General features: G+C 31.2%; 1 protein-coding gene across 1 annotated transcript; it reads left to right on the top strand.

The window, feature by feature from the left end:
• Positions 1–9,332: 9,332 nt before the first annotated feature.
• LOC139851330 (uncharacterized) lies at positions 9,333–11,719 on the top strand. The gene is made up of 9 exons (XM_071840346.1): positions 9,333–9,577; positions 9,688–9,739; positions 9,840–9,913; positions 10,026–10,148; positions 10,262–10,420; positions 10,559–10,610; positions 10,716–10,789; positions 11,259–11,348; positions 11,483–11,719. The coding sequence occupies exons 1-9, from the start codon at positions 9,447–9,449 to the stop codon at positions 11,538–11,540; spliced, it is 813 nt and encodes a 270-aa protein (XP_071696447.1). The 5' UTR covers positions 9,333–9,446; the 3' UTR covers positions 11,541–11,719.
• Positions 11,720–15,341: the final 3,622 nt, after the last annotated feature.

Raw genomic sequence — 15,341 nt, forward strand, 5'->3', positions numbered from 1 at the left:
ATGAGTACCGCATATCATCCGCAGACCGACGGGCAGAGTGAAAGAACAATTCAGACTCTTGAAGATATGCTCAGGACATGTGTGATCGATTTTGGAAACGGATGGGATAAGTATCTACCGTTAGCAGAATTCTCGTATAATAATAGTTATCATGCGAGCATTGGAGCTGCACCATTCGAAGCATTGTATGGAAGGAAGTGTAGATCTCCTATCTGTTGGACTGAAGTAGGAGATCGGCATTTAACTGGTCCCGAGATCATACACGAAACGACCGAGAAGATAGTACAAATCAAGGAGAGATTGAAAACAGCCCGTAGTCGCCAAAAGAGCTACGCCGATGTCCGAAGGAAACCATTAGAGTTTCAGGTCGGGGACATGGTTATGCTAAAGGTGTCACCTTGGAAAGGTGTAATACGTTTCGGCAAAAGGGGTAAACTAAACCCAAGGTACGTAGGCCCGTTTAAGATCATCGAACGCATTGGACCGGTAGCTTATCGACTCGAGTTACCGCAACAACTCGCTGGAGTACATAATACCTTTCACGTCTCAAACCTTAAGAAGTGTCTTGCAAAGGAAGACCTTACCATTCCTCTCGAAGAAATCCATGTCGACGAGAAACTACAATTCGTCGAAGAACCAATCGAAATCATGGACCGTGAAGTTAAACAGCTCAAACAGAGCAATATACCGATTGTTAAGGTTCGTTGGAATGCTAGAAGAGGTCCCGAGTTTACTTGGGAACGAGAGGATCAGATGAAGCAAAAGTATCCACACTTGTTTCTTGATGACGCAAAATAGGTACAATTTTAAAATTTCGGGACGAAATTTATTTAACGGGGAGGTAATGTAACGACCCGCATTTTTTCGATCATACTATACTTATAAGATTAATATTTACATAAATTAAACCTTGCCAACATGATAAGCAATCCAAATTGTCGAGATTTATATTTCCGAAAAGAGTTTTATGCAACGTTTGACCGTCTAGTTTGACCAATGATATCACGAACTATACAATATATAATAATTATACGTTTGTGTATATATATGTATATATACATATTTAACATGATTAATAAATGTTTTAATATCTCATTTTGTATTAATAACAACAAGTTATAAGTATATTTTGAAACTACTAACTTAAGTTTTCAAAATGATAACAATACGTAACGTTAATTGACATAAATACTTAAGACTTATAATGTTTATACATATATTGTATAAGTAATGTATTTAATCACTTTTAAAGACTTAAATACATAAAATCATATAAGTGTATTCACAAAAGATAGCTATATTTGAATCCTCATTCCATTTTTCACAAAATTTCTATACGTATACCTAGAGTATTTGTACTCGTATCATACCAAGCTTCTATACGTATTTACTAATAGTAAATACACATCAAATCACCACCTAACCCACCCTTGTTACTGCCCTTAGAGCAAGGTAATTGGATTTTGGATGCATGCATGAATTATTACACAAAAATACAACATGTGAACTTGTCCATCATCATCATCATTCACGTTTTTATGGTGTATATATACATGATCATTTTGCTTCATTTACTACTTCAATTTCCTAGCTAAAACACACACTCTTTCTTACTCTCTAAACTCCATAACAACCCAGCAAAATTCCATAAAGATCTAGCTTCAAAAACCATACTAAAACACCATAAGAAAACCATACAAAAACACTTCAAGAAAACCCTCCAAGAACACCAACTTACTTCCAATCTTTCATCCACTTCTATCACCCTTTTGATTCTAGCTTCTTACTTCTCTTTTACAGCAACTTCATCCAAGGAACTTGAGGTAGAATATATGTTCATAACCTTATTCGATTCATATATATATAGCTATCATATTTTGTGATATACAAGTTTAACAACAAGAACATAGTTTGAATGTTTTCAAACTTGTTTGCAAACTAAATAGATCCTTCTAACCTAACTTTTAAAATACTTCAAGACATGTAACATAACTTATTTATATGTTAATTTAACAAGGTAAAACTTGGTTTTTCAAAGTATAAGTATTTTTGGAAAAATGGTCATTAAATGATTTTGTTGTAACAAAATGTTTAACTTCATATGTTTCACTAAACTTTCACTTATGCCGTATGATTTTGAATACAAACCAAGGTATTTACAGTTCATAGTCTTAAAGAAGAACTCGATCCAAGAAGATGGCAATTTGAATCAACGAAAACGGACTTGTAACGAAGAAACTATGACCGAAACAAAATTGGCTATCCTAGACATTTTCAACTACGGGATTCATTGGAAAAATTTACATAAAATCACATACTTCTAAGATAACATGATATTTTATATATATGTACTCATAATTCAATTTCATATGGTTCAGGATCACCCGTAAGCAACACGAGAAGATTAATCATAAGATCCCATGATTGTACGCAACACGTCATTTGACAACACCGGTACTTTATGTACGCAACACGTCATTTGACAACACCGGTACCATGGGTCAAGATTAATCTCGACCAATACATATACGTTGGGGTTTTATTTATTTCGTTGGGGGTTTTATTTATTGTGGGTATATTAAACATCTAAAAAATGAACCATTAAAAATTGAATTGCTAACCTCGGACAGCTAACTTCGGACTAAGGAAATATTCAAAGTATTAAAAGTATAACAAGTATATATATATATATAACGTTTGTTTTAAAATGAAAACATATTGATATATTATATATGGATAGGTTCGTGATATCAACCGGAAGACCGAGTCAAATTATTTATATCATCAAGACAAGAGTGAGTATATAGTCCCACTTTTAAACTCTAAATATTTCGGGATGAGAATACATGTATTTTATGTTTTACGATATGGACACAAGTAACTGAAAAATATGTTCTACGTTGAGTTGTACCACTGGCATACTTCCCTGTAGCTTGGTAACTAATATTTACAGCGGTATTGTAAACGCGAATCCTGTTGATAGATCTATCGGGCCTGACAACCCCAACCGGACTGGACGACCAGTATTCAACGGTTGCACAGTACTTCGTTTTTGTGACTACACTTGGTACGGTGTAGTAAGATTTCATATTAAAGGGAATATGCGACGTGAAAATGTTAAGTATGGTTACCGAGTGCTCAACCACTTAGAATACTTTTATTAAACTGATTATATACGAAATCTTGTGGTCTATATATATATTGCAGCCGGCATTAAACCTATATCTCACCAACTTTATGTTGACCTTTTTAAACATGTCTATTCTCAGGTGATTTCTAAAGCTTCCGCTGCATCATGTTGGATCTAACCAGGATCTTGCGTACGCATGTTTGTGTCAAAAATAAAACTGCATATCCAAGATGTTGTACTGTAAAATATGCTAGAAACCGTGTTGTTGTCATCATTTGTAAAGTTTGTAAGTCGAAGATTATCGCTAAACGTTAATCTTCTTTTTATTGTCTTAAGTTTGTAACAAAAATAATGGTTATGGTTTGTAATGTATAATATATGCAGTTTTCTTTCAAAAATGTCTCATATAGAGGTCAATACCTCGCAATGAAATCATACGTTATCTAACGCGTTCTTATGGTTAAGGACGGGTTATGACAAATTTCAACCCAAATTGTACCTAAACCACCAACTTGGTCAAACAACCTCAACACCCCAAATCAGTAATAGTTAGTGATCTTGGCTCAAACTCACCAAATCACAACTTATGGTCAAGTAGTGGAAGTACTTCATGACCCATTTCAACAAAAGACTCATTTTGACCCAAATTAGGGACAACACTCAAAATCAAGCTCAAGTGCACAAATCTACTAAGTTGCAAGTGTTCAAGTGAACATCAAGCCATTGCAAGTTCATGCACTTGTAAAAATCACCATTAAACCCCATAATCATGAATTAAGGTTCATACACCCAAACTACCCTCATTCTTTGAAAGACATACATCTTTCCATTTTACTTTAGCCTTTTCCATTTTCTTCTTTCCTTCACACCAAAGGAAACCACGCAAAAACTTATCGATTTCTTTTATAATAACATCCAGTGAAATGAATACAGGAGACCAATAAACCTGCATAGAGGAGAGAACGAAGGTAAGTAAATGAATACTACCTGCGAAAGACAAAATTTTGTTCTTTCAATCGCCAATCTTCATTTTTACTCGATCAACCAAGGATTTACGGTCCTTATGATAAAGACAAGAAGAAACCAATGGGACTCCCAAGTATCTAACAAGAAGCAATCCCTCAACAATAACATCAAAGTAAGAATAGAACTCTTCAAACCTGTCGATAAATTTAAAAAGAAAGCTGTACTTTTTGGAAGACTCGAAACCAAGCTTGAACACCTTTTAAATTCATCCAAGGCCTAAAAAACCACCTTCACAGACTCCGTATTCGCGTGAGCAAACATAAATAAATCATAGGAAAAGCACACAGTAAATATCTCTCTCTCTTCGCATTTGGGATGGAATCTGAGGGAATCTTCAAACTGAATGTTCCTCTTAATCATTAAAGTTAAGCATTTCATCACCAATGGCGACATAGGGTCTCCTTGTCGTAACCCTCTCCTATAATCCAATAATGAATTATAAATGATTTCAGATATTTTTAGACTGTTGATGAATTTTTGAAACTAAATGGAGAATCAAATGACATGTCCAAGATGATTTGAGGCACTTATTCGAGTTAAAAGAATAGAAAGTTGAATTCTGGTTGGAGACCAAAAGCGCCACCATTCAAATAGTAAGAGTTGCTTTGGATCTGATGGGAAATTCAATTAAGATGGGTCAAAGAGCCTCTTGTAGAGAGAAAGAGTCGCTTTCTTAGTTTAAGAGCCGCTTTAGGAGAAAGCTTCGCTTGAAATTTTTTTCTGAGGTTTGATTTGAAGGAGCAAGCGACGCTTTGTCTAGGAAGCACCACTTTGTCAGGGAAGCACCGCTTTCACAAAGAAAGCACCACTTAACTCGTTAAGTTTTTGTATAAGGAAAGGTGATAGGAAGCGGATTAATTTGTGATGAGTTTTTGTCTTAGTTAATTAGTTTTATCTTTAAAATATCCCAAACCATTCCTAAGACCAAGTGTAATGGTAAGAAGGTTTTTTGGTGTAGCTGGGTGTTGTGCTGAGTGATATTTTGGGGGTAAGTTGGGATTATTTTAATTTCTTTTTCATTTTTCTTATTGTAAAATTTATTTTATTTTGTTTAATTACTTAAACTAAATTTAATTAATTAATAATAAATATATAAAACATACTTAATTAAAATTAAAAACGGCTACATTATTAAAAGTCCTAAAAATACAAATAATAATAATAATAACAATATAGTCCTAAAAATTGATAAACACGGTAATATAAATATGAAAACTACACGTCGTCCTCATCATCCGATAATTGAATTAAGTCACTGTACTCTTAGAGCAGTTTCTTCTTCAACTTCATAACACATTTATTTTAACTCGCGTTCGTGATGCTTAAACTTTCAATTGATTCGATAAATTTTGTAGTTTCGACCGCGCCTTTCGTACGTTCTGTCAGGGTGATTGCATTCATAGAATAATTTTTTTTCTCCATAACATTTTCTTGTACGTGTTTACATCTTTTATTAACTCCTCAAGTTTTGAGGAGTTTGTTCCGAGAGGATGTCGTCGCATAAGAAGAAGTTGAACTTTGGCCGCATTCTTTGCTTACTCTCTTTCTACGGGGCGCGGAATCGCATCTTCACGAAATAACTCGTTAGCTCGATCATGATCTTATTTTGCCCTTTCTTTGATGGCTTCTTTTTTTCATTGATCCACCGGCTTTAGTTTGTTTTGTTTGTTTGGGTTGTTGTCGTAGTTGTTGTTGTTTGGTTTGTTTTTGTTGAGTTGGTTGAAAAGTTGGTTGTTGAAACCCGAACTGTTGTTGAAGTTGTTGTATTTGTTGTTAAATTTGTTGGTAGATATCAACCGGGTTTTAGCTAAAAGCGGCAAAAACAAGTAAATGTCTACTTTGGGTGGAATACGACGATCTAGGTGTAGTCGGTTCGTTACCCAAATAATTAATATAGAACGACCACTCGTTCGGGTTTTGATTTGGGTTAGCTATTTTTTATTAATGTTTTATAAAAAATAAATAAGTAATAAAAATTGAGAGAAGAGAATTGAGTTGATAGTGATAAAAAAAGTACTGAGAAGTGTTGTTTTTATAGTTGAAAAAAGTAGTTTAAATTATTGTTTATTATATTTATCTACTATTTTAATTTTTGGAATTTATCTGTGAGAAATTTTTTAATAAACAGTCAATTTTTAAACAACAATCACCTACCATCTGTCACATGTCCAACACGCGAGGAACCATCACCGTGCCAGCACCAAGCATGCCACATATTTTATCCATCAATACATCGCGCTACGGTGTGTTGATGAAGTCACTCCGATTGGTCAAACATAGTCAAAGTCAAAGAACTAAGAACTCTATATTCAATTTAGGCGCATACAAGCATGAAAGTTGGATTCTTTTTTATCTAGACATGTTAGATAAGCATACAATAACCAATTGAATCATTATAATCTCAATTAGACACCACGTTCAAAATCCCCCAAATTGGGATGAACCCTAAAAATTCAAAGTTCAAAATTTTGAAATCAAGCATGCAAATCATGTTAGAAAACATGATAATAACAAGAATCCATCACCAATTTAACATTATCATCATCAGTTGTTCATAAATCTAGAAAGTAGCATAAGCATGAACATGGCAAGAATCATGTAAAATTTCGAAATTAAAGAGTAATGTAGCATGAATCTTACTTTGTCCATGTTAAATGATGATGAAAATATTTATTATTATTATTTCTTGAGTTGTCCCAAATTAGATGTTGGAGAAGTTAATAAAAATAATAAGGTAAATTTGTTTTATGTCTTGGCTTTATGAATATAAAATAAAAAAGTGTATAAAATGTAAGAAGTAAAACTAGAAAGCAGTTAAACAAAAATAATGTAAGGCCACATACAATGGTGCTTGATTTTAACACTACTTTTACCCGCCACATCAGCGCCACATCAGCACAAACACTTTAACATTCTTTTCACTAAACTTTCACAATCATAAACTTCACCACCTCACCTTACCCATTTTTTATTATTACTAGTGAAATGACCCGTGGAACCACGAGTTTGGTTAAACGAAACAGTTTAATGATATGTTTTAGGAATTAAGTGAATGTAAATGCTAAAGTCGTTTAATTTAATGACCCGTAAAACCACGAATTCTGACTAAGAAACTTGTCATTTTTTTTACAAACATATAGAGATATGTATATTCGCATACATATGTAACGTAATTAATTCCGTAAAAAGAATCTATATTTGAATATTAATATTATAATAATAATTATTATAATTATAATAATAATTAATAATAATAATAATAATAATAATAATAATAATAAAGTTTGCTTAAAAATTGAGTATTTATATTTTTAATAATAATAATTATTACTAATAACAAATGCCTTTTGAAAATTTTTTAAAAATTAAATTACTATTATTATATGAAAGTTGTACAATATGTTTTAAAATTTGTACATTTGTTCATTGAGTGTCTTGTAGAAGATTGTACACTTTGTTTTAAAGTTTGTACATATGATCATGTGGGTGTTTTATCATAAGTTTGTACATAATGCTTCAAATATTGTAAATATGGTCATGAGGGTGTTTTACTATAAAGATGGTGTAGAAGATGAATGAAACTATTTTTTGAGGAGATAAATTTAAATTCTTTGTAAAAGAGAGTAAGTAAAGGGGTCGTTTGGGTTTTATAGTGTTTTAATTTGATTTAGAAAAAAGAGATATTTTAAGGACAACGATTTGTAACGGTATATGCTTTTTGATTTAGCGGATATATTGTGGAGCACGAGTGTAATTTTATTTACCATATAAAAAAACAAATATTCCGTAATTTACAAAAGGAATAAAGGTTGCATCTTTTGTTAATTTATATTTTAATCATAATTAATTGTAAAGATTAAATTTTTATTGTAAATTAAATTGATTTATGATGTCATCCAAGTGGGTTAGATTTTTTTTGTATTTTCTTTTTGATTTTTTTCAATAAAGGAAAATAACTATTTATGATGTCATCATTATAGCATTTTAATATTAACTATAGATTTAAAACTTAAAATATAAATATAAATAACATTTATAAACTAAAAAAAATAAAAAAATACGGATTAGAGAAAAAATAATAAAAAAGCCGATTACATTAATTAATAAAAATACGCTTACATTAAAATTAGAATTAAACTACGAGTACATTACAAAAATGAGTACATAAAAAAAATACGAGTAAATAAACTAAATACTGATTAATCGGTATAATAATCATCCTCACTACGATCAGTTAAGTGAGGAAGATCGACTCAAATATGTTTCGTATACAACACGACATTTAGTTGATTATTACGGTTCCGAGTAGCCACGTCCATTTATCGTTATCCTCGAGCCACTCGAAGACCTTCTTTTCGTCATTCCAGTATGCAAAATGTGAAACCTCGTTGCAATCAGCGGTTCGCCTCAAATGATCGAACAAATAGCTAACGTAAAGGCCGGTAACCGCCACATCTAAGGTATCGACCCTCCCACTGTCGTATCGGTGCATGTCATCGGAAAACAACCCGCCGCAGTGAACCTTGAACGTAACCGTGTTTGTGATAACCATTTTTGTGTAAAAATTGAGAGTGAAAAATGTATGTGTGAGATAATTTGAGAGTGAAATGATATGATTTTGGTTAAGTTAATGGTATATATATATATATATATATATATATATATATATATATATATATATATATATATATATATATATATATATATATATATATATATATATATGAAATGGGTTGGAAAAAAGAAAAAGAAAAAAAAAGGAAACTAGCCGTTTGAAGAAAAAAAAGGTGGGGCCCACTAATCCAGCCGTTAGGCTCGTTGCAGGGTCCACTAACGAGCCATTTAACGGTTTGCTGATGGTGGCTGTTAACGTTTAACGGACGGCGGTGGTTGTGTCTAACGGATCATTGCATCCGGCCTAACAATCAGTTTTTTAAAAAATTGCGTGATTTTTCTTGGATAAAAGTTATATGGGAGCGAGAGAATAATTGGGCATACTATTAATTATTTTAATTATTAAGGGGTTAAAAGGAAGTGTATAATTAGTTAACGGACCAAAAATATGACAAATGTCTATCTCCTTCACCACACCTAATCTGCCACAAACTTCAACTCTTGATCACAATCTACCGCTCAACTATATTTATTTTCAAAACAAACACACTGGAATACGAAATACACTTCAATAGTTAAGGGTGACTAGTCCCCTAGCTACTCGCTAAATGTATCGTTTTAAGTACATTTCAACAAGTCTGTTTCTCCAAACTCATACAAGTTAATTAGTGCGATAATGGCTACGCCAACGTCAATGTTTGTAAAATTGAAGACGGTGTTTGTCGTATTGACATGTATAATGGCAGTTACAATTGTCTGGTCAGTCGCCAGTGATCTGTACGCATCTTGTTTCTACCCAAGGGCTTGGTAAATTTGACGCTTAATTAATTAGAATATATATATATATATATAAATTTATATATTAGTATATATTATTAATTAAGAGCCCGATTTGGTATCTAATAAGTTTGTTGCAGGTGGATGAAACTAACAGGAACGCATGTTGTTGTAGATACTGTTTTCATAACGGTATGAAATTAACTATGAATAATATCCCAATTTTATTTCTTAAATATTTGTTGTTTACTTTTACACAATAATATTGGACTCATGTGTAAGTAATGTTTAGGCTTGGTTTTTCTACAAGGAGTCTAGCTGGATCAAAACAATTGTTTATGCGTTTTTAATAACTGGGACTGGAAGGTAATCAATTTTAATTTCTTTTTTGTTGATTCCGTAATCACATTTTTTGCTGATGGGTTCCTGTTATTATACGTTATACGATTTATTATTATTTGTCATTTATTTTCTACAGTTTTGCAACATGTGGATACATCGTTATACAGTTGTTCAAGTTGTCACCTGAAGAATCTATGACCGATCCAATATATTACGCGTTAGCGAAAAAACACAAAGAACTAAAAACACCTGTAACAACGTATCTGATCATCAACAAATATGCTAAGCTATATATCCTTCTAGTTATAATTCTAATTCAAATTCTAATTCTAGTTCTTTTTGTATAAATATATATACTATACTATTGTTTAGGGATGGCAGTGGACAACACAAAGGACGACGGCCTTATGTTTTTTTAACGTCAATAGTAATGGTTGTTGCACTAGCATGTACCATGCTAACACTACTAATAAGTGCGTTGATCATTGATGGAATGCCTTTTCATCTGGAACTACGCACACTACTCACACAGTAAATTCAATCTTTACTTACCTTCTTTTAATTGCAAGTACTACTAATAGTAGCTAAAAAAAAAAAAAAAAAGTACTGTTAATAGTAATAGGACGCCAATCACCTGAACATAAATTTGACGTTAGTAAGTTTTCACAGGTGTTTCATTACGGCAGTTATTGACATGAATGTCCACGCTGTGGTATTCTCGGCACGTCCCGTTCATCAATATTTTCAGGGTTAATTATGTACAAAAAAAAAAAAAAAAAAAAAAAAAAAAAAAGTAGTGGTAGAGCATTTTAAATATTCATTTCACGTGTGGATTGCATATAAAGAGTCAAGTTGGTTAAGTTCTGCCATATGGATACTTCTACTTGTATGTTTTAACAGGTAAGCATTTGTATGAATTATATGTCACTATTTCACTCTCATGGTACTTGCCTTAATAAAAATAAAAATGGGTTCATATATAGGTTAAATTTTTTTACGACGCATAAAAAAATAACACTTCAATTTATCTATTTATTTACTTACATTGTATTTAACTATTAAAATCAAGACATTTTAACTTTAATTGATAATTTTTATCTGATTTAATTAAATAAATATTGAGAAAAACATTTACATATTTAAAATTTTGAGTCATTCTAAATTTTTGAGCTCTAAGCGGTTACCTATCTTGCCTATGCTCGAAGACACCGGCCTCTAGCCTTAATAAATTAAATTCTCAACAAATTTACTTAATAAAAAAGTAGTGGTTAAGTTCTGATCATACTCCTAACTTCATTTGAATAATTGCAAATATATTTTAATTACATATTGTGATTTATTGATATTATTACTGTTAACTCTTTTGCAGCATCACTCTGTGTGTGTACGTACTGCGACAATTATTCAAGCTATCAGATTCACAACCTATTTATCTAATACTTTTCAACCAACGTAACAGGTAATTAGCATCGAAAAAAATATTAGCATCGAAGATAATAACTACTATCTCCAACTGTGACATATACATTTCTGATTTGGGTAGAATTGAATCGGAGTGATTTTTCCTTTTTTTTTTTTTTTTAAATATTGTAGGGACATGATGATGTCGAGCAGTGATCCGCTCATCACCAAGCATACCGATAATGTATAAGTACATTATGCAACGATGTTGTGTCCGGCTAACTTCAAAATGTCATGTGGCTTAAGGAATAAAAGTGATGTTTAACGGATCAATTCCAAATAATTTCGGTTGGATTAGTATTGTTGGGTTATTTCGATTTCTTGTTCTGTATGATATTTTGTATCCAACATTTCTGATTATTTTGTCTTGTTCCGAATATAAGGCAAGTCGTTAAAAGTTTACGAAATTTTAAACTGTGAATTTAATGTGCCAAATATTGAAGCAGGTAAAAATAGTTGGCGGAAAAGGGTGGGTGTCACACAGTTACGTTTTGGCATGAATGAAACATTGGTGTTAATTGTTAAACGCATAAGCTGGAATTTGGATGGTACAATTAGAAATTGATATTGTGAAATCTGCAATATGAAATTTCATTTATTTTAATTTTGTGTATATTACACTAAGACCATTACCCTGCCTATAACGTCACAGACATGTGATGTACTTTTTGATGATGTGGAATGTCAATAAGTGAAGTTTTAATAGGAGTGTTAAATTTGTGATGAGTGATGTGGTAATTATTATTGATAGTTGAGTATAAAATATATTAATTAATAATATATAAATATTAATGTTAAAATCTGATTGGTCCATACACATCTGACGCCTATTTTTTTCTGTCAATTTTTTAAGTGACGCCCCCAGGACGTGAGGGGGCATCAGGGTTAACGGCGTCAGGGGCGTCAAATCACATGACACGTCAGTTTTTTGGGCGTCAGATTTCTATTTTGACGCCGCTTTATATATGGTCTAACATGTAGCTAGGGTTAACAGTGAATTTTTTTTCAGTATAAATTTTTTTTTTAGTTTTGCGACTTTGACTCCAGTGAATTTTTTTTTTGCCCCATGCCTACATATTTTGCTTCAAAACTTTCAAATTTTGTCCAAAAATTTCCAACTTTTGCCTCAAAACCTTCAAATTTTGCCTAAAAACCTTCATAATTTGCATAAAAACCTCAAATTTTTTCCCTAAAACCTCCATAATTTGTCCAATTTTTTTTTTACGATTTTAAATTTTTTTTCCCTCGATGAAAAAAGTCCTAATTCTGCCACTTCCAGTAGCATCTTATTATTGAAGGGAGACGATACTCACACACTCAATATTGATCCATACACACCTAATTGACTATTATTTTCTTATTTACAATAATAGAGGTTCAAGTTCCAAGATAAATCTAAGGATATAATTGTAAGTTTTATTGTAAAAAGTGTGTATGGATCAAAAACTAGTGTGTGAGTATCACCTATCATTATTAAAACATCGATCAGTCTAATACTCTAATATATCTACTATTGTTATAATAATGATAATATTATTTATATGTGGATAATCAATTTTGTATCAATACTTAGTCAATATTGAGTAGCTTTGTTTGTAGTATAAATAGCCATGTATTGCAAGCTAAAACACTTGCACCATTCTAATATACTTTCAAGAAGTATTCTCTCCTTTCTCTCATATATATTCTATTCTTATGTTATAAGAAATTTGTAGTTAGATTAGTATACTAAAAGTTGTTAAATACAACTTAATTATAACACGTTATCAGCACGAAGTGCTCCGTATAATCAAGGTTTATCTAAGCAAGCACAAGTCACTAATCAAGGTAAGAAATTCTTTAACGATATCTTCGATTATTTATTAGTAAGGTAAATATTATTATCATAAGTAAAATTATATTTCTGTAATCTAACTTTTATTAACTTCACTAACATTTATATTTATGTTATTTAAGTTATATATGGTCGGTTATACCGCCTGAATTATATTTATGTAATTTAACTTTTTTTAACTTCACTAACATTTATATTTATGTTATCTAACATTTATGATTACTTATGCAATTAATCATTATTTATTTCATGCATACTAATGTTTATTCTTAAAATTTATTATTTATGTATAATATGTTTATTCTCTTAATCTTCGTATTTATACTAAATGTATTTATACTAAATGTATTTATAGTAATCGTATGTGTACTAATAAAATTCTTTTATTAAAATTATTATTAATACAATGAGTACATAACAGTCGTTAACGTCAACTAACGACGTTACAACGGTCATATATACATAATGGTTGTTAACGTCAACTGACGACGTTACAACGACTATATTTTTCAAATATAAAATAAACATCTTCGTTTTCACATTTTCACAAATCAATCTTCATTTTCTCAGATTACCACTCTCAAAAAGTTTTTTTTTTTTGTAAAGATGATTCACACAAGAATGATTTTTCCTATTGTATTGGTCATACTAACTATCATCATTATTGCTAATATACCACGGGGTGAACCTATATTCTATCCTGCTCTTGTGGTTTTATCATTTGTAATCATGCCATTATTCTGTTGTTTGCTACTTATGAATTTAAAATGATTCTAATTTCATTTTATTATTTGTCTATGAATAGAAGTTGAGTATGATTATGATTTATGTTGTTCATCTTTTGATAATAGAAAATGTTGAATTTGAAAAAGGCTTAAATTTGCTCCTTTAGAATCAAGTGGGAACAACTACTTAACATGGGTTATGAATGTAGAAAAACATCTCGAATCAATCGGTATTTTAGAAACCCTGAATGAAAATAACAATTGTTCCGAACAAGAGAAAGCAATAGCAAGTATTTTTCTTAGCAAACATATTGACGAGTCCTTAGAATCTACATATTATATGATCGAAGATCCAAGTGTATTATGAAAAATACTCAAAGATAGATACGATATTAATTATCAAGAAATAATGGTGATCCATGAAATAATAAAATTGAAGATGTTAGTAGACGCTTTTATAAGAATCCCAGAGATTCTTATTAATGATCTGGTAATGTGGATCATCAGTCTAGTATTTCTTGAATACATGAACATCTTGTTTAGCTCTACAAATAAGTCCCAAAAGAAAAGAAAACGAGAGTGAATCTATTGAAAAATCTTGATTAAATAAACCCTGAGCTACCTTGAGACTTGAATGGTTTGAATTTTCTAAGATGCCTAGCTTGTTATGTATCACTCATAAATAAATGGTTTTAGACCATATCGCATATGTTTATTAAGTGTCATCTTTTATATACTTCAGATTGTAACTTGTTTGCAGGTAATATAACTTGATTATCTTGCTGAAATATAACTCATTATTTGCTTATCTTATTTGAAGTTTTAGTATGAATTCTGCTGAAATACAACATCAATTAAATGGTAAAGACCTATGTATTGCAGATAGTGGTAACATACACCCTATGATCAAATCTAAGAAATATTTCATTGATTTAAATCAAATGAAGGAATTATAAATACTATATCAGGTCTTGCAAACTTGATATAAGGAACGGAAAAGACAAAAATTCATATTACCAAATGGTACGGATTTTATGATAAACAATGCCTTGTTTTCTCCCAAATCAAAGAGAAATTTGTTAAGTTTCTTTGATATATATCATAATGGATATGATTATCAGTTAATGATAACCGAAAATGGGAAATATCTATGTAGCACCAAAAAGCGCATATGATGAAAAGCGCAGAGCATATGATAAAAAGCGCATATGATGAAAAGCGCATATGATGAAAAGCGCAGCGCATATGATGAAAAGTGCATATGATGAAAAGCACAGCGCATATGATTTAAAGCGCATATGGTGAAAAGGATATATGATTAAAAGTGCATATGATAAAAGGTGCATATGATGAAAAGCGCATATGATGAAAAGCGCAGCGCATATGATTAAAAGCGCATATGATGAAAAGTGCATATGATGAAAAGCACATC

This window comes from Rutidosis leptorrhynchoides, chromosome 6 (genome assembly GCF_046630445.1).
Source record: "Rutidosis leptorrhynchoides isolate AG116_Rl617_1_P2 chromosome 6, CSIRO_AGI_Rlap_v1, whole genome shotgun sequence".
NCBI classification, from domain to species: Eukaryota; Viridiplantae; Streptophyta; class Magnoliopsida; order Asterales; family Asteraceae; genus Rutidosis; species Rutidosis leptorrhynchoides.